The 18,741-nt window shown below is 34.2% G+C and overlaps 1 protein-coding gene across 1 annotated transcript in view; it reads right to left on the bottom strand.

Annotated features, from left to right (window-relative positions):
* LOC145256212 (uncharacterized) overlaps positions 1-18,741 on the bottom strand; it is a 68,341-nt gene that overhangs the window by 11,940 nt on the left and 37,660 nt on the right. Inside the window, exons 9-12 of the mRNA XM_080114828.1 lie at positions 17,289-17,580; positions 11,284-11,391; positions 4,902-4,986; positions 2,651-2,752 (exon numbers count right to left, since the gene is read on the bottom strand). Of these exons, the coding sequence (XP_079970954.1) occupies positions 2,651-2,752; positions 4,902-4,986; positions 11,284-11,391; positions 17,289-17,580 (587 nt within the window). The remainder of the gene's footprint in view (positions 1-2,650; positions 2,753-4,901; positions 4,987-11,283; positions 11,392-17,288; positions 17,581-18,741) is intronic.

Raw genomic sequence — 18,741 nt, 5'->3', positions numbered from 1 at the left:
TTTGTTTATGATTTTTGCAGATTTGTTTTTCTTTTTTCATTTTTATTTTGCAAAATTCTGAATTATGATTAAAAACTGCATTTTTAGTAGCTTAAAACAGCTCTAACACTAAATTCAGTAGGCAATGCTCCATAAAATAGAAGCTTGTATAAGCTACTTTCTTTCTTGGTTTGTTTGGAGGTTTTTTTGGAGAGGGAATACTGCTACACAGGCTTAGAGTTACTGGTAGGATTAAAGGAGAGTATGTTTTCTTTGTTTTTGTTTCTGAAAAAGAAAAGAAATTGAAACAAAAATTAAATAAGTAAATTCGTTGGTGAAGTAGGAGGAGGCAGTATTCTATAGTTGATATAGTTTGCAGTTGTTTCACTAATCTTGGTTTGTTATTTAGTAAGAACGAAATAAAATCCAACAGTTTTTATTAAAAATGAAATTCAAATATATTACAAATTAAACATTATAATACAGAATATTGGTGAAGAAATTGTATTTTATGCGAGAAGAGTTTTGTACGGTGGATTAATTTGACTTTCACTGCTATTAAAAATGGACAAAAATAATCGATAAAAATGTTACACTTTAGGAACCAACCACTTCAAAATAGCTAACATTTTCATTAATGAAATAACACTAGTCAGTTACATGGGAACTAGTCTCGTCATTATAAAAACAAGAATAAAAACAAAGATGAGGCTAAGAATTGTGAAAATTATAAAATATATCAATATGTGAAAAAAAAGAAAACTTTTTTTCTAAAAATGTTTGTTAATCCAAATGAAACCGGTAAGTTCTTGAGTTTGAAGATTTATTCCTGTTTAATTTGCTTATCTTTTTCTCATTTTTCACACTGTTGATACTGACTTTAACCCTGACGGTGATCAGAGCTGAAGTCAGTACTGATCCAATGTAGTTTGGCTTCATGCCAGGTAGAGGAAACTTTCATCATACACCAGTTGCATAAGAAGTATCTGAGCAAAAAGAATCTGTACTTTGCTTTTGTCAACTTGAAAAAAGACTTTGATCGTGTGGCAAGATCTGTGCTGTGGTAGGCAATCAGGACGTCGATGAATGCATAATTTGCATCATCCAAGCAATATATGTTAATGCTAAATCCAGTGTTCACGTGAATGGTCAGTTGAGTTCTGAATTTTATGTGAAGATCAGTGTCCACCATATCATGTATATTCTGCGCTGGTTGCTGATGGAAGATCTGCTATGGAGACAACCTAGTCATCATTGCTGAAACTATTGATGAGCTCATGATTAGGCTGGTTGCCTGGAAAAAGGGCAATTGAGGATAAAGGTCTCTGTATGAATATAGAAAAGACAAAAATCCTCAGCAGTCGACATGATGCTCTGAAACCCATCGAAAAGAGCAAACATCCATGTGGAGTGTGTCATAAAGGGTTGTAACTGAGTACATAAAGCCTGTACTTGCAGCAAAGGTTGACTCTGAGGGAATCCCAGCTTCAGATGCAGACGTTGCCTGGGTTTAATACCTATAGAAATTACTCCTTTTCCACTTGGCGTGAGATGGAGAACAACTTGTCAGATCATGCTGCTACCTTAGTGATATCGCTGGAGAGAGGTGGAGGCTGTTATGACACCACAATTGCTGGGATGAGGTCGGCATAGAAAAGTTTAAGGAGCTCCTTGCCAAGCTTACATGTCACAGCATCTCCCTACACAACAGAGGTTACTTCTACAATTCCTGTGTAAGAAGTGCTCTTCTCTATGCTAGCGAGAACCAAATTAGCTGGATCTATGCCTTAAAGCTCTCTGACAGAGATACATTTGTTGAGTTCTAAACTGAGTTTAGCCAGTGTTGAGGAGGTTTAATGGAGCAAGCCGCACTGGTACAGTCACCTTCAACACATGTATCATAATATGTGGCCTAGAAAAATTGAGAGTATCTATCTTCAAGGCCGCCCACAAAAAAGACAGTTCCTCACCCTCCCTATAGTCCAGATCTTGCTCCCTCTGACTTTTGGTTATTCCCTAAGCTCAAGAAAAACCTTAGAGGATGTTATGAGACAATTGAGGAGATGAAAGAGACTGTGACGAGGGTCACTGATATGTTCACACAAGAGGACTTTTATGGAACGGTACAACAAGTGCATTGCAGCCAGAGGAGATTACTTTGAAGACGACTAAACTTTCATGTGTGTATTATCAATAAAAGTGCCGACACAAAAAAAAGTGTGGAAACTTATTGAAGGTGCCTCATATATGAAAGAAAAATATGCTGCAGCTTGTTTCTTTATTACACCATTAATGCTGTGCAGTTTGAATCAAAGAAACAATGTTAAATCAGTTGGCTTTATTTTTGTATTAAGCATCTGGCATCTTTTCTTCCTATAGTTATGAAAGGTGGAAAAAGGAGTTCTGCATCCTCTTTCTTATCCTCATAGTCCCTCAAGTTCACATTATATAAAAGACCAATTATCTTTTAGAATAATGTCTTGAAAATTCTGCATCACACACCATATTCTGTGGACCTTGCACCAACAGATTACAATCTCTTTAGAGGTTTGAAAAAAATTTCAGTATATTATTGTTTCAGTTATGTTGTTTTAGAACATCTCAACAATAGTGTGAAATTTTAATTAATATGCTATCATTTCAAATTGACAGTCGACATAAAGCTACTCACCTATTATAATTAGAAACGGTTTCTCAGCAACACGTCGTGCAGGCCCATAATTATGAGGTCCTCGTTCCAATTTGAGATCGCCAGGACATGTACTCCATTCACCTAGAAAATAAAAAAAGGTAAGTTAGAGTCCTTTTGTTTTATATTTTTTCAAACAATAGACGATTAATTAGTAAACTTCATCTCTACCAGAGCAAACCACTAGCATTGGAAAATGAAAACAGGGTTAGAATCATGACAAAAAATATGAAGGAAAGCATTTACTCCTAGTTGTACTTTATGACTGGGAGTGCATAAATTGGACAACTATACAAACTCATGACTGATAATGGAAACATTTCCAAATCATATAATGAAATTCATGACTGATAGTAAACTCACAGATCATATTCTAATTAAAGAACTTCATCGAATCACAAATCTAGCACCAGTCACTAAAGTAATCAAGAGCAAGATATTAAAACTTTTTGGATCTATAAAAAGGGTTTAAAGCTGGATTATCTAAGACAAGGGTTTTCAAACTGGATTATAGCTAAGTTTAAATCAACTAATAAAAAAAAATTAATTAAAAAAAAAAAACGAATCAACGGAAAGTACTTTTTCATGTCAGTGCACAATCTGGTCTAGTGAAACATAACATTTCTTCTGATTATTTAAGACAAGGGTTTTCACACTGGGGTCCACAAGGATAAGATAAGGGGGTCCTAACCAATTTGAAAAATAAATACAGATCGAAACTTGCTCCAGAAAGTGACTTATGCATATGTTTATCAGCAATATCACCAAGAATTTATAGTTTGTGCAAAATCAAACAAGTATGTATCTTAAAAATCCGGTGTATTTGCCAATAAAACTATTTGTAAAGTATTATTACTGTTTTTAATTTACACAAAAAAATTATTTTTTTAATAAAACTAAATTTAATTTTGTTGAATTTTGCATCAGCATGGAGTATTAATTTATTTGAATACCTATGTCGAAAGTATGTTTAAAACCAGATTTATTGCGTTAATGCAAAAATTTATGCATAAATTTCATAAGTGTTTATAAAGGGTCCCTAAGGATAAATCGGAAATATAAAGGGGTCTGCAAGTCAAAAAGGTTAAAATTCTTGATCTAAGATATGCCTAAAAGGGATCATAAAAGGAAAATGAAAGCAAGGAAGAGTGTGCACATGCCAGCAAGCATCACAATTGCTACGTGTTGTCACAGCTACGTTTAAATCAATTTATGTAAAAAAAAACAAAAAAAAAAAAACGAATCAATAGGAAATACTTTCTCATGTTGAATGAAACAAAGATTTCAAAAATAATATTTGTCCGAATGCCTTTTTGCCAACTCCTGACTTCAACTGCAATTGTCACCATCTGTTTTCTATTTTTCTCAGCTGCCGGTCTTGGATATGACCTTAAACTATATCCAGTGGTGAGGCCCCAGCTTGCGGGCTATGGGGAGTGTGGAGACACCCTTTAATTGCCATTGTTTCCAGGTCCACTCTGACTTAGACTGGTAGTACCTGTTAGGGTCCTAACTATGAGTTAAATAGAAACCGACTTGAAAACAACAAATATATTCTATTAAAAAATTTTTTTTCAAAATCTTTGAATTCGGCATTAAATAACCTGAAAAGGGTTGATATGCCGTAAAACAACAACAACCAACCAACCAACCAACTCTCAGCTGCCCAAAAAACTGCTCTGTATCTTCTCATTCATTCTTTTCACAGCCGTCACTATCCTCATATGAAAATTAATGCCATACGCATATTAATAAGTTTTTCTTTTCTCTTTCCTTCCTTGATTAGAATAGCCAGAGTCGCCGTCACTTGTGCAAGTCACGTTTTGCATTACTTTTGCCACACATGTCAGTGCACAACTCATGTATGATATAAAAATAACTGGAATCTTAAGGAGATATCAATCATACCAGTTATTATAGGTTCCACAGGGCTTATAAAGAAGAACCTGAAGTCCTACTCAACTAATATTCCTAGTGAACCAAGTGCAAAAGAGATCCGGACAATTGCACTTATATGCATTAACAGCAAGAATACTAAAAAGAGCTCTCGGTTGGTTTCAATAAAAAGCAGGGCAATGTTGGCAGCTGGTTTGACTTCTCCATTCCCAGCGTAATCTTCAAAGGAAGAAAATTTAAAAAAAAAAGTCAAACAGGAGATAGTAGAACATAAACATATTTCGATGAAGACATGCGGACAATTAATTCCATTTCATTCATTTAAGAAACTACTCACCCAATTCACGACAGATCAACCATTTTCCGGGAGAAGATATCATTTTTTTAACAAATTCAGATGGAACCACAAAATCGTTATCCACCTGGAAAGAACAAAAATTTTTCGAAGCAATTTTAGAAATTTCAAAAGCCATTAGAATCAGAATCAAACTTGTAGGAATGCTAGCAGTCAGCGTCGAAGTTCAGTTTTTTAATCTCTTTTTTTTATCAACAAAGTGTTTGAATATTAGATTGCGATGAGGATCGATTATTCGTATTATTTGGATTATTCAGACTTATTATTCTTATTTTGAATGTTATTCTTACGTTTTGGCTGACGTAACCTCTGACCTTCTTCAGGTGTATCATGTTGAACTTCAGAATCTTTCTATCAAACTCTGATATCTGTACAAAATTTCAAACGGAAACCTTTATTTAATCTACTAAGATAACTTGCTCTTGTTCCGTCAGCTATATGGCCAGGTAGAATTTTTAAGTAATTTGCAATTGTATTCTTAGTATTGCCTACATTGGGGATTGAACCTTCAATCTCCAGAAGAGTGTCAGAACTGAATTTCATTTATCGATTATGCCAGGTGTCCTTGCAAACTACTTAAGACTTCTACCTGGTCATGGTTGATAAACCATGACCAGGTAGAAGTCTTAAGTAATTGAATGTGAGCACACTAATTTGATATAAGGAGTTGGATATTTGGGAATGTTCAGAATTAGACCTTATACTTTCTAACTTTGCAACCCTCTATACATACAACATCAACAGTTTTAGATTTTGCCGGATCAACCCTTTTTTTTTTTTAATCAAAAATTGCTCTTGACAAAACATGAAGCCACTTGATGTAAGGAACTAAAAAAATAAAACAATGTTACTTCAAGGTCAAAACCTAGCCATCAATAAGTTTTAGATAGATTCTGACCTAGAAAACAGCAATTCTTGTCTCTTTGTCAAAAACATCGCTCATGGAATATGAGGACTAAAGAACAAAATAAGAGAAGCAGACCATCAGAGTTCAGCAGCATAATAATTTTTCAATGTCTCTAAATCACTAAAGATTACTAAAAGTTTTTTTTTTTTTTTTCGAGGTCAAGGGTTAAATAAGTGTTAGGTGGATAGGAAGACAACAATATGAGGATTGTTAATGACAGTGGTAATTGGGCAGAATTTTATTATTTCAGAGAGCGTTCAACAAAAATTTGTTTACATTGGACTTGAAAACGTCCATCTTGTGTTGAGTTGGGAAATGGCTGCATGGCACTGTGTTCCATAGATGAACCATTTTAGGAAATAAAATAAACTTTGTAGCCTAGTGCGGGATGCGCTTTCCTCTTCCCTGCAACCTCTTTCTCACATAAGAGATGTTGCAAGCCTATCTCTGCTTTATCATTTTCATGACAAGTGACCGTCTGAGCTCCAATCTATGGTCCCTCTGTTCTGACTTTCATGAAAACACTCATCTAGCTGAAACCACTATCAATAATTTACCCCCACTCTTTATCTGTGCCTAAACCTAAACATAGATTCCATGAACAAAGTTTCTTTCTTAGAACTGCACGCCTGTGGAACTCTCTTGCATTTCCCTGCTTTCCAACTGACTACAATATGGTTGTCTTTAAGTCCAATGTGAACAAATTCTTGATGAGCCATCCCCTTAAGTAATCCAATTTAGAAAATTTCCACTACTAAAGATTACTATGAGATTATGACATGTTCCCCTTGACCACTGTACACTCATTAACCCTTAACCTCGAGTGGCCTCCAGACCTTCATACGTGGTAATTCCTTTGTAAAAAAAAAAAAAATTATGGTTAAATTCTACATTGTAACTCATTTTTTTAGTATTTTTAGGTGGTAAATCTGGAACATCAGACTCTAAAGAGTACAGCAACTAATATTTCAGATTGATGATGACGTTTTAAAAAAGCTAAATTGCGGATTGAAATTACTGCTAATTCATCGTTTACACCCTGTACATAAAAAAAATGTGTTCAAAATAGGGGGGGGGCGACAAAGTATAAGATAAATAATTCTCTTTCAGGCACATAAGAAATGTATTACTGGAAAATAGGCAATATTCAACTGTCATTCTTGTCAAAAAGATTTTTTTTTTTTGCGTTTAATGGCATGTTCACCCTTGTTGGGTTATTTTATGCCGAATTGTGGTTTAATGCTTAAATAATTTTTTTTGTTTTTTAAAAGAAAATTATTTGAATGAATATATTTATAGCTGAAGTATAGTTTGCATCAAAATTTGATTAAATTCGTAAACATTTTAACAAAAATAAAAAATAAATGCATAAAATGTATTAAAATGCGAGTAAATTTGCAAGTAATTAGATAAAAATATTTAAAATGAATTTGCGTTATGTGTGTATAAATTTGTAATGATAAATATCTACTACTTAGGTGTAGTTGTGTTTGTGTAAATTTGTATAAAAGTGTTATATTTGCGTAAAAATATTTAAAATAAATTTGCATTATGCGTGTTAAATTTGTATTAGTAAATATTTACTACTAAGGTGTAGTTACGTTTGTGTTAATTTGTATAAGAAAGTAAAATTTTATTTAATTATACTTATGTATATTAAATGTGCAAAGGATTAGTTTACAAATCCGTATCGATTTGTATTAAATTGTCTTGCTTATTCACATGTATATGAAAATCTATATTTTTGTATATATACCAATTTCTTTAAGGTAATTGATTATGTTTTCGACTTTTATGTTTTCGAAAAGTTCTTTTATATTGCTGTCTTTGTAATAGTTTCGTTTTATAAGCAGAAAATCAATGCATTCAGTAAGAAAATGCTTTTTTGTCAGCGGAACCTCACATGCAATACACATTGGCTGGTCTTCTCCTTTAAGTAAATATGATTGGGTAAGTTATGTGTGACCTATATGCAATCTCATCAATACAACCTCTTCTTTTCTATTTTTTCTGGAACTTTGTTCCCAATTACCAATTGTTGGTTTAATGGCATATAATTTATTGCTAGTGTAGCCATTCCAATAAATTTGCCATTGTTTTTAAATGTATTCATTGATATTTTTTTTTACATCTGTATATGGAACTTTTAAGCTTTCATCTAGGTTATGATTCAGATCTTGTCAAAAAGACAATAATAAATAGTTAAAACATATTATATAACATTTAATTATCTTTTTTTATCTTATTTCATACATCAGTATCATGTTGACGCATTGGTTCTTGTTAAATCACCCAAGTTAAGCGACATTAAACTTAGTAGCAAATAACTGACAAGTTGGGAATACCAAGTGATGTATATGAGAAGAATGTGAAAGCTTCCTGGGAAAAAAATAAAAAATAAAAATAGCAAGTACTAGCAGGGGTGCCCTGTGTTGCCCGGGTGTTTGTAGGTGTGTGGAAAAAAAAGTGTTAGTAGGCAGGCAGGCAGGCAGGCTCGAACTCGCAATGCAAAGGCAGAAAAGAAAATGAAAGAAAACCTAAGAGTTTACCGTTGCACTATGACGCGAGCGGAAGTGTAAAGCGTTCAAATTTAGCGATGTCAAAAAGAAGGTGAAAAATAAGTTAAGAATCATGCAGGTGCAGAAATGAACTTCTGGTTGTTAAACTTTCCACCATATTTGTTTCCTCATGATGTTGGAGAAAACCAGCTCCCCTAAAAAGAGAGAGCTCTGGCAGTGTCTTAATGAATAGCAATTGTCTGATATGAAGGGTTTCCCCCAGATTGATCCAAGCTAATTGCCTTCAAGGCGTGCCGTTGGATTTGCTTGGATCAGTTTCGCTTTATCTATACGAAAAAGACAAACAAACACTGGAAACCAGGGATTTTTTTTTAAACTCGATCAAATAAAAAATAGAGCCGACATCCGTTTTCGAATCGAAGATATTACAATTTAGGGAGTATAAAGAAAGTTCTCCAAAATAGTAACCTTGTCAAGAAGCCCGATGAAAAAAGCCTTTCGTGGACATACAGAAATGTGTGCGCCCATTATGCCTTTTATACAATAGACTAGCATGGGTGCTTGGCGTTGTCCGGGTGTTTGGAGGTGTGTGTTGAGCAAAAAAAAAAAAAAAAAAAAAAAATGTTGTAGTCAGGCAAGCTCAAACCCGTACTGTAAATGAGGAAAAGAATGTAAAAAAACATGACGTGTTTGCTGTTGCGACCATTGCCAAACCGGAAGTGACGAAGGTTTAAATTAAGGCTACTCAATTGAAAAGAGGGAATGGCTTTCGAAAATATTGACGAAAAAAGCGACCCCTCCCCGTAGAAAAGTGCCCAGCTGAGGGTGAAGGAATTAATGTTTTAGGCAAATTTTTCAATATTTGTCGTCCGAAGGGTTGAGCTTCAAAATGATACTGATCTTGTGAAAATCCGTCAGCTCTGTCGAAAGTTTTAGGCAGACATTTAAACAGACAGGTGAGATTTATATGATAGACTAGCGGCGTTGCCCGGATGTTTGTAGGTGTAAACGAAAAAAAAAGAAGTTTTGGTAGGCAGGTAGGCTTGAACCCAAATCCTTGAAGTGGAGGTGGAAAAAAAAAGCGTGATAACTTACCTCAACGCTATGAAGGCAGTGGAATGAGAGTGGATGAAATTAAATGATTAAAAAGTTTAGTGACATGTGCGTAAATTTAATGAGGTTAAACATCATGCCATAGCTGAGCAAAATCTTGTTGGTGGAAAACCAGCTCCCTATAAAAATTGGGAGTGTCCAAATGAATAGCAATTGTCTGATATGACGGTTTTCCCCACACTGACCAAAGCTGATTTGCTTTCTGGACGTCTCCGGTGGGGAAGCCGAGAAATTGCCTTCACTCCATCAGTTTCACTTTATTTATACTAAAAAGCCGGAACAAACACGTGACAGAACGAAATAGCGCAAATTTTATAAAAGTCAATCAAATTCATCTGGATACGACGTCCCTTTGCAAATCGTAGATATTACGATCTAGAGGGTATATAAACAGTTCTAAGAAATAGTAACCCTTCCCCCTCCCCCCGAGAACACCGGCAAAAAAAGCCTTTGCTGGACAAACAAAAACTCGCGCGCTGCTTTTGCCTTTTATATATATAGATGATAACCTGTTAAGATACACATATGTTGACACAACGAAATAACTGCCCCATGTACAGAAGTTCAGTTTTCAATCATGTGGTGAAGCTCTCTGCAGAGAGTATGCTTTATATATATATATATATATATATATATATATATATACTAGCAGATGTACCTGGCGTTGCCCAATATTAAACGTAATGTTAAATTCCTTAAAAAAAAAAAATTAAATTAAAAAAAAATGCAAGTATATTTTTTCTAAACAGTTCACTTCTTGTAAGTAAAAAAAAAAAAATACTCGAGCTGAGATCGAAACCAAAATCTAAAGACAGTGAGCCGAGTATGATAACCATCAGGCCAGCTTAACATGATCTTTAAAAAGTGTTTTCAAACTTTCTTAGTCTTAACATAAGGAAAATGTCATGTACAAATTTTTCAATTTTGACACCTTAGCAGCCCTTTTTTCTGGATGAAAACCGATTAAAAAGTTTTCCACGTGTCTGAATACTCTATATACCAAATTTCAAGTCAATAGATCAAAATTGTGTTGAGTATATAGGTTGAGAGTTGTCCTCACACACACACATTTTCACTTTTATGGATATATAGATTAGCAATGGGACGATTTGAATATTTTTCCTGATCTCAATACAATTACCGATTCTGTTCTAAATTACTGATTCTTTTAAAATCTAAATATTTAACTATAGATTTAAAAAAAAAAAAAAAAAAAAAAATTAGATTACCATAAAAACCATTCTATTAGATGCACATATTTTCAGAGACATAAAAATATACTTATATGTGTGTGTGTGTGTGTGTGTGTGTGTGTGCATGTGTGTGTGTGGCGGGTTCTTTTGACTGCTTGCCAAGTCGAGGGATGATGAGAAAAGATCCCGAATCAAGGTGTAGAGGTCACCGAGAATTTTAATTATAAACAAATAAGTAATCCTACATTGTACTGGCTTTCTAAGTTACAGATTATATATATATATATATATATATATATATATATATATATATATATATATATATATATATATATATGAGAGAGAGAGAGAGAATGAGTTAAGATAAAGAGTAAAGTTAGATAGAAACTTTATTACATTATCAAGTCAATAAGGATTACAGAAAGAGGAATGAGGGAGAAACCTCTTTAGGGTAATGGCATTTTGAAGTAAATGCTTCTCGTCAAAAGAGAAGAAAAAGCCAGCATTATACAAATGTAAAGGTAAAAAAACAGCACTGACTTTAGAAGCATTCAAAATAGAATTGGAGAATATTTTTATAGGGGAAGAGAGGTGATTATATATATATATATTCAGAAACTAGAAATGCTTACAATAACAGTTGTCATTGTCCAATCTGTGGCTTGATTTGCACATTTCACCAACTGAAATTTTCTGACATTGGTCGTTTCAAGTCGAACAGAATCTTTAAGAAGTTGAATCTAGAAAAGAAGAAAACGCAGTTCATTATCTTCTGTGTATACATATATATATAAAACTTATTTATCTTATATATAAAACTCAATGTTTGTTTGTGGGTGTTATAGAAATTGATATGCTTACAGAACATTCTAATAAGTTTCAATGAGAGTTAAATACCACAGGTAAGAAACTAAAATGAATTTTTTAAAAAAGTAATCAAAACAATTAACAAATAATCTCCATTGTTAAATTGTGTTTGTTCTTGACGACGGAGAGTGAAGCTGTTCTTTTATCCTTTTTGGACTGTTATCTATGAAGACAATTTTAATGGTAAGACTATATTTTATTTAACTAAATGAATCTTCAATTCCATAACTAAAAGTTGCTGCTGAATTATTGTTATATAGCTGAGAAATCGTCATCGAGTTAACACTTGTAATTATTTAATTCTAAAAAAAAAAAATTCAGTTTCATCTTAGATTAATTAATATGGTCTTACAAAATGAAAGATTTATCAACCATGATCATCCAGTAAACTGCAAAGTCAAAAGAAAAAAGAAATATGCAGGTGGAAAAAGAAATAGAAAATAGAGAAACAAATAAACAGAAACAGAGAAAGGAGAGAGAGAAGGAAGGAGAGGGAGAGAGAGAGAGAAGGAAGGAGAAAGAGAGAGAAGAAAGGAGAGAGAGAAGGAAGGAGAGAGAGAAGGAAGGAGAGAGTGAGAGAGAAAGAGAGAGAGAGGGAAGGAAGGAGAGAGGGAAGGAAGGAGAGAGAGAAGGAAGGAGAGAGAGAAGGAAGGAGAGAGAGAAGGAAGGAAAGAGAGAAGGAAGGAAAGAGAGAAGGAAGGAGAAAGAGAGAAGGAGAGAGAGAGAGGGAAAGAAGGAGAGAGAAAGGGAAAGAAGGAGAGAGAGAGAAAGAGAGAGAAAGAAGGAGAGAGAGAGGAGAGAGAAAGTGAGAGAGAGATTGAGAGAAAGAAGGAGAGAGAGATTGAGAGAAAGAAGGAGAGAGAGATTGAGAGAAAGAAGGAGAGAGAGAGAGAGAGAGAGAGAGAGAGAGAGAGAGAGAGAGAGAGAGAGAAAATGAAGAAGAGAAAGAGAAATAAAGTGATTTGGCAAAAGAATGATTCATTTGTCACTTGTTAAAGTTGAAAAAAAATGCTGGAAAAAAAAAAAAGACATACAAGTGACACAAGACAGAGACAAAGAATAATATGTGTATTAAATTAAATATGAATATAAAAAGATATTGCAAAACTAATTGTATTTGCAGCTTAAGTCTAACTATAAAAAAAATGTTCGGATACAAATTGTTATTTTCAAATTAAAGATGAGAGATTTCCTTACTTGTTGACTGAACTTGATCCAAATCAAAAAAAAAATAAAATAAATAATTTTTTGTTTTCTTTTTGCATTCAATTAAGTGCCTGTTGATTGGTCAAGGAGAATAGTTTGGGCCAATCAAATAGCCCTCCCCGCCCCCCCCCCACCGAATAGGAAGGAGTGTCGTGATGGATAAGAGGAGAATTATTTTAGTAGAGAGAGAGAGAGAGAGGTAAACCTTTTTTATGAAAAGAGAAGGATTTATTTTAACCTTCTCTCTTAATTACTTAGTGTTTAGTTAGAGCATTTTTAATGCATCTTCTCAGTCCAGTCACTTCCTCCAAACTGCTTAGAATGCTACTGTCTGTAGTATATCTGACGTCATATTCAACTACATCCTTTCTCACAATTTTATCTTATACAAGAAAGGTCAGACATTTGAACCTTTCATGACCCTTGTCTGAAATATTTTCTGTTTACAACACAGAGCCAAATCTATCTATCTATATATATATATATATATATGTATATATATATATATTATTTTTAAAATATAATTATCCACTGACACGTGTTTCATCGTCTACGACTCATCAAACGGTTTGGTAATAAGGTCCTTATTACCAAACGGATGTAAAAACGCATAACATGGATTTTACCAAGCCAGCTGGATCTAAGAAAACTTTCAGATCCTTTTTCGGCAAATCCTCCTGCTACATGACTTCTGATAAATTTATTATTTTGACTTTGACTTTCCATGTCTCATTGACTTTAGAAAATAGGGTGTATAACTTTATAAGTATTTGCTAATATTTTCTCTCCTCTGATGAGATGGTAGACATCGAAACCCTATAGGTTAAGGAGATTAATTTTCTAAAGCATTCTTTGTCTTGCTTAGAATAATAAAAATTCTTTGATATGAAACTCAACTACTTCATTTCATTTCAATGAGTGTTTTGAAATTCATTGAATCACAATTTAATTTATTTGCTCTATCTTGCATATCAAGCAATTCTTGTTTAGATGGGATAACTTATAGAATATTACTGTCAGTAATATTTTGTAAACCTTACAATCTCACGTTTCCATAACTACTGATTGTTAAATAAAAACTATTCTGAAGAATATATATATATATATATATATATATATATATATTATTTTTAAAATATAATTATCCACTGACACGTGTTTCATCGTCTACGACTCATCAGAGTGGCTGAATCTAGCAAGATTCAAAATCGGGACCCCACAGTAATGAGCCTAAACCCCTTAACGCTCACCCAGCTCGCACGTCTGGATATATCGCGATTTACTTAGATGTTGTTTGTTTTGATTTTAGCAATATGTTTTGAATGAATTCAATTGTTTCAGAAAGTGCATTTTTACCTAAATGCGAGTTGGGAATAATTTTCCCTTTAACCAATTTGGTAAGTGATAATATTGATGTTCCTTTCCTCCCAAGTGATAGAAAATAGGGGAGAAAGTGAAAAAGAAATACGAGAACAAAAAAAAAAGTGAGAAAATAGGTTTATCAACAGAACAATCAAGAGGAAGTTGTTCACTAAGAAACACAAAGGAAACCTGAAAGAGGATGGTTAATTAAGGTGTTTGGCGTATTGCTAAAATTTTCTTTGCAGTCGTACAGACAGTAGGTTGCAGTTTCCTTCTGTTTGAGCGGTGCCCATACTAGGCGATTTTCCTAACCATTGTACCCAAAGGGATATTTTGCCTAGCACAAGATATGAAACCATGAACAGAATTATTCTTCATTGCTTCCGTATTGCATCTGTCACCTGCTTTTCAGTAGCAGGTTCTCGACCTTGGCCAGGCATCTCCTCCATACTTAGTGGAGGGAAGGAGGCACCTAACTTTCCTTTGACAGTAATGTTGTCCTGTCACCCTATACAGTGCTTAGTATTCCCAAATGGTCACCCATCTGTTATTTGCCAGGCTCATTGTTGCTTAACTTCAATGATCTGGTGAGAACCGTTGTGTCAATGTGATTATGCCACAAAAAAGCTATGGTAATACATTAAGCATTTTTGAGAAACAGCGTGTATGGGGTTGTGAATGATGAGCAACAATGAATTCATGGATCCCTCGAGGGAGAGAGATGGAATGAATGAATGAAGGTCTGGCAATGATTGGAGACAAAAGACCGAACAATAACAGTCAGCGTTTAGGGTTGTTTTGTAGCCAGTTTAGGAGATGGTGAGGAGTTTTGCAACAGTTTGCAAACAATGCTGGTTGACAAGTTTGGAGTTGAGGACAGTTGCAAGTTAGACACAGTTGAAGATAGGTTGTGGTTTAGACTAGATCAAGAGAGCTTTAGAAGAGTGCAAGAATGTGTCGGAGTTTGTGTTTTTTTTTTGTTTTATTTATTTATTTTTTTTTTTTATAAACTTGTGCGCACCCTTCTTGCCAGTCGCCAATGTGAGCGATGATGACACAGACAGAAGAAAAGATGAAGAAGAAGGTTATGGAAATAACGTTAGGGTCAGCATTTTTTGTGGAGCGGGTTCTATGTGATGTCACATATATTTAAGCTAATATTTATGCTAGCAAACATACTCACCAATATTTAATGGCATCTTCATAAAAAAGATAATTTAAAAAGATAAAGAAGAGTACAGAAGATTTAGAAATATTATACAGGAAAGTAAATTCTAAAAAGCAAATTGACCGAATTAAGAACAACAATATGCACATACTGGTATAGCTTTTGAATAAGACAAAACCACTTGTCATTCAGTTTTTACTGATTGTTTAAATAAACAACCTGAAGATGCCAAAACACTTATCCAATCATAAGGCAAGAAAAACAGATGACAAGCTTAATTTTAAAGCAATTAATTCATAAATTGGCGATTGCCAAGAATTTCCAATGAAAAAAACAATATGCTGTGATAAAAAAAAAATACTCAATAAATAACTGTAACCAAAAGCAATAAAAGGAAGTTAGGATTAGTTTAGGATTAAAGAAAAAATGAAATAAGCCAAGCATGTGGAGTCCCTCTCCACGAGTGAAAAATTTATTTTCACCATGACTAATGTTTGTGCAAAATTTCAAACAAATCCAAGGCGTGGTTATTGAGTAAAGTGTGAACAGATGAATGATTTGGGGGAAATTTTACCGCTATAATACCTCCTAGAGGGGAGGGGGGAGCAATCAGAGTTATCCCAGAAAATTCTATACAAATGTTTGTGCAAAATTTCAAACAAATCCAAGGCATGGTTATTGAGAAAAGTGCGAACAAATGAACAGATGAATGAAAGTGAAGTCCAATCCCTCCTTTGTCAGGGGACCAAAAATAGTTTGGTTAATTCCTGTGTTACAGGGAAGGGCTGTCCCCTTCCCATGTAAATAAGAAGAATATTAGATAAGTGGAAATGAGGTTAGGATAAGCCTAGAATCGAACCCTGTAGGCAAAGTTAAGAAATGGAATGTTAGAAATTAAGTCTATTGTTAATTCTTTTAGAAATCTGAATATTAAATATGTCAGTAAAAAAATGAACAATGCAATTTAAATTATATAGTTTAAAAATAGGTTAGAGTTATATATTGAGGATTCTTTTGTTCGCCAGGGGTGTGTTTGGACAAACATATGTAAAGCCACGTGAAATTGGCCATGTTTGAAAAACACACTTCTGACATCATAGACAAAGGGAGATTCTCAATATAGGATCTAAGAGTTAGTTAGTCAAGAGAGTGGAGTTGAGAGTCGGAGAGCAAGAGAACCAGTCAGTTGGTCAGTTGATCCCTTGGAAGCGAAGGAAGAACATTTAGACTATGTAGATCCAAATTTGAATTCCTGACGTCATCATTGTGTTTTGTAATTGTTGTCTTGTGTCATCCTTCATCACGAAAAAGGTAATTGTGTTTATCATCTTATAATGAACATTGTGTAATCCTTCGTAGATCATGTATCTTCCCTCCTCTGTGTTAAAAACTGTGCATCATGTCACCCTCTCCTCTAATATGTGTTAAAAAACTGTAATATATATAAATGTCTTCTCTCCCTCATCATCACTATCGTTATGTCTGTATATTACATGAATCCTGTTATACATGTGCCCCAATATGAATTCCGCGCCCTCTCTTAATGTGGAACTCCTGCTATTCAACAATTGTTAAAAGAGGAAGTATTGACTGGAGCTCTGTCTACCATCGAAATAACGATAGAGTAGAGAAAAACTAGCAACCGCTTTTCTGTGAGACACTTAATCAATTTATGTAATTTTTAGAATATGATATCTTCACTCCATTCATTTCTATACTTCTGTTTTTATAATCAAGTTGAATTCTAAATAAGAACTGAAACAGCTGAAGTCAACTTGATGAACTGTAGGAAGTAGTAGAAATGGATATGATGCCACATGGGTCAAAGAGAGAGTGTGAGAGGGGTCTGAAAAACATCTGAATTTCTTGTTTAGGCACTCAACTGATGGAGATAAATTCCCAGCTAATAGTCTGGCAAAGGTTTTACTCAGCTATGCATAGCTGCAATAACTGAACGTCTGCTATAATAAATAGGATTTACCATTAGCTTTTATAGATTACGATAAACTAACAAACAAAAAAGTCATCACTCACTTCCACTGTACTCGTTCGCATTGGTGTGATTTGTTGTATAATATGGATACCATGTGCGGATTCACCAAGGGCTGGGTTGTTTACAACCAACGTGTAAGTATCGGGCATCGAGAGCTGATGTTTGCGACTCGCACGATAGTTGCTAGTGTCATCTGTGGAATCAAAGCACTGACCAGTGTCAGCACGACAGCTCTCTTCAGAAATGCTGGAGTGTTGGCCTGGAATCGATCCATGAGTAGCAGAAAATTTACGCAGTTGTTCATCGTGGACTGCACCGCCATCGTTCGTAGACCTACAAACAAGAAACACAAAAACGGATCAATTTTTAAGTTGTGTTCATTCAATATGCACATTTAAGTATTGCCAGAAATTAACACAGGAATTGAGAGAAATTAAGTACCTATAAATGCCAAGTCAGTACAGTCAGAGAATATTCAACAAGAAGTCAGAATGTTTAATTTATGCCTTATGTATATGATGGATGCTCTTCTTGTGTTCAACGCATGAGGGCTATAAATCCACAGTTATACTCTACTTTCAATTTTTATACCACATGTGTGACATAGGACCAGCCCTGCTCCCACAAACCAAGCAGCATGACTTACAAGTGATGGGTTGTGTAGGCGCAGTTTCTATTCGTGCGCTACGTAAATTGAATTGAAACATTAGCTCGTCGACTATTTATTTTTTCAGAAAGCAGAGTAAGCAACTTCATGGATTATTCACATAACGAGTTGCTTAAAATAGTAATGACTCGTGTAGAACCATTCACACTTATTGATAGAGCTGATTACATTAATTGGTGCAAAATATACCACAGAATCATCAAACAACTGCACACAGGCAAGTATTGTCAGAGTTTTCCATCTTTTAGGTAGACTGTCGACTAGGACTGAGCTTCTACCTTGTAAGTTATTGCAAACCAGATACCAACCTGGTAATTTTCCACACTGTGCATATATATATATATATATATATATATATATATATATATATATATATATATATATATATATATATTCAAGCAAATATTATTGCATTTAATTATTAGTTTATTTGCTTGAATGAAAAAATGCTGCCTAAATATATATTCTACACAGAATATTCCGCGTTTCATCCATGCTACAATTTGTCAGGCTTATGCGAAGAGTTATATATATATATCAGTGCTGTATCACAGCTCATCAATGTAGATAGATAAACAACTACCTCAAGTCAGGGTCGAAACTTGACTGCCCAAACAACAGTTGGCGCTTCTAACCATTATGCTATTTAGCTGCTGCTATGGCGGGTAGTGAATTAAGAATGTTTTTACATTATCCAAATGCCTAAGCTCAATTTGTTTACACAACAAGCATCGCTTAATATGCTAATGGCAGTTTGTATATCACTTCCCAATATGCTCCACCCAAACTAGGGAACATTATATCAGTATTTTGAGTTATCTATATAT

The sequence above is a fragment of the Euprymna scolopes genome, chromosome 32, assembly GCF_053919585.1.
Source record: "Euprymna scolopes isolate OS-2025 chromosome 32, ASM5391958v1, whole genome shotgun sequence".
Classification (NCBI taxonomy): Eukaryota; Metazoa; Mollusca; class Cephalopoda; order Sepiida; family Sepiolidae; genus Euprymna; species Euprymna scolopes.
Note: the sequence above shows the minus strand (reverse complement) of the source record. Positions and strands in the feature narration are given on the sequence as shown.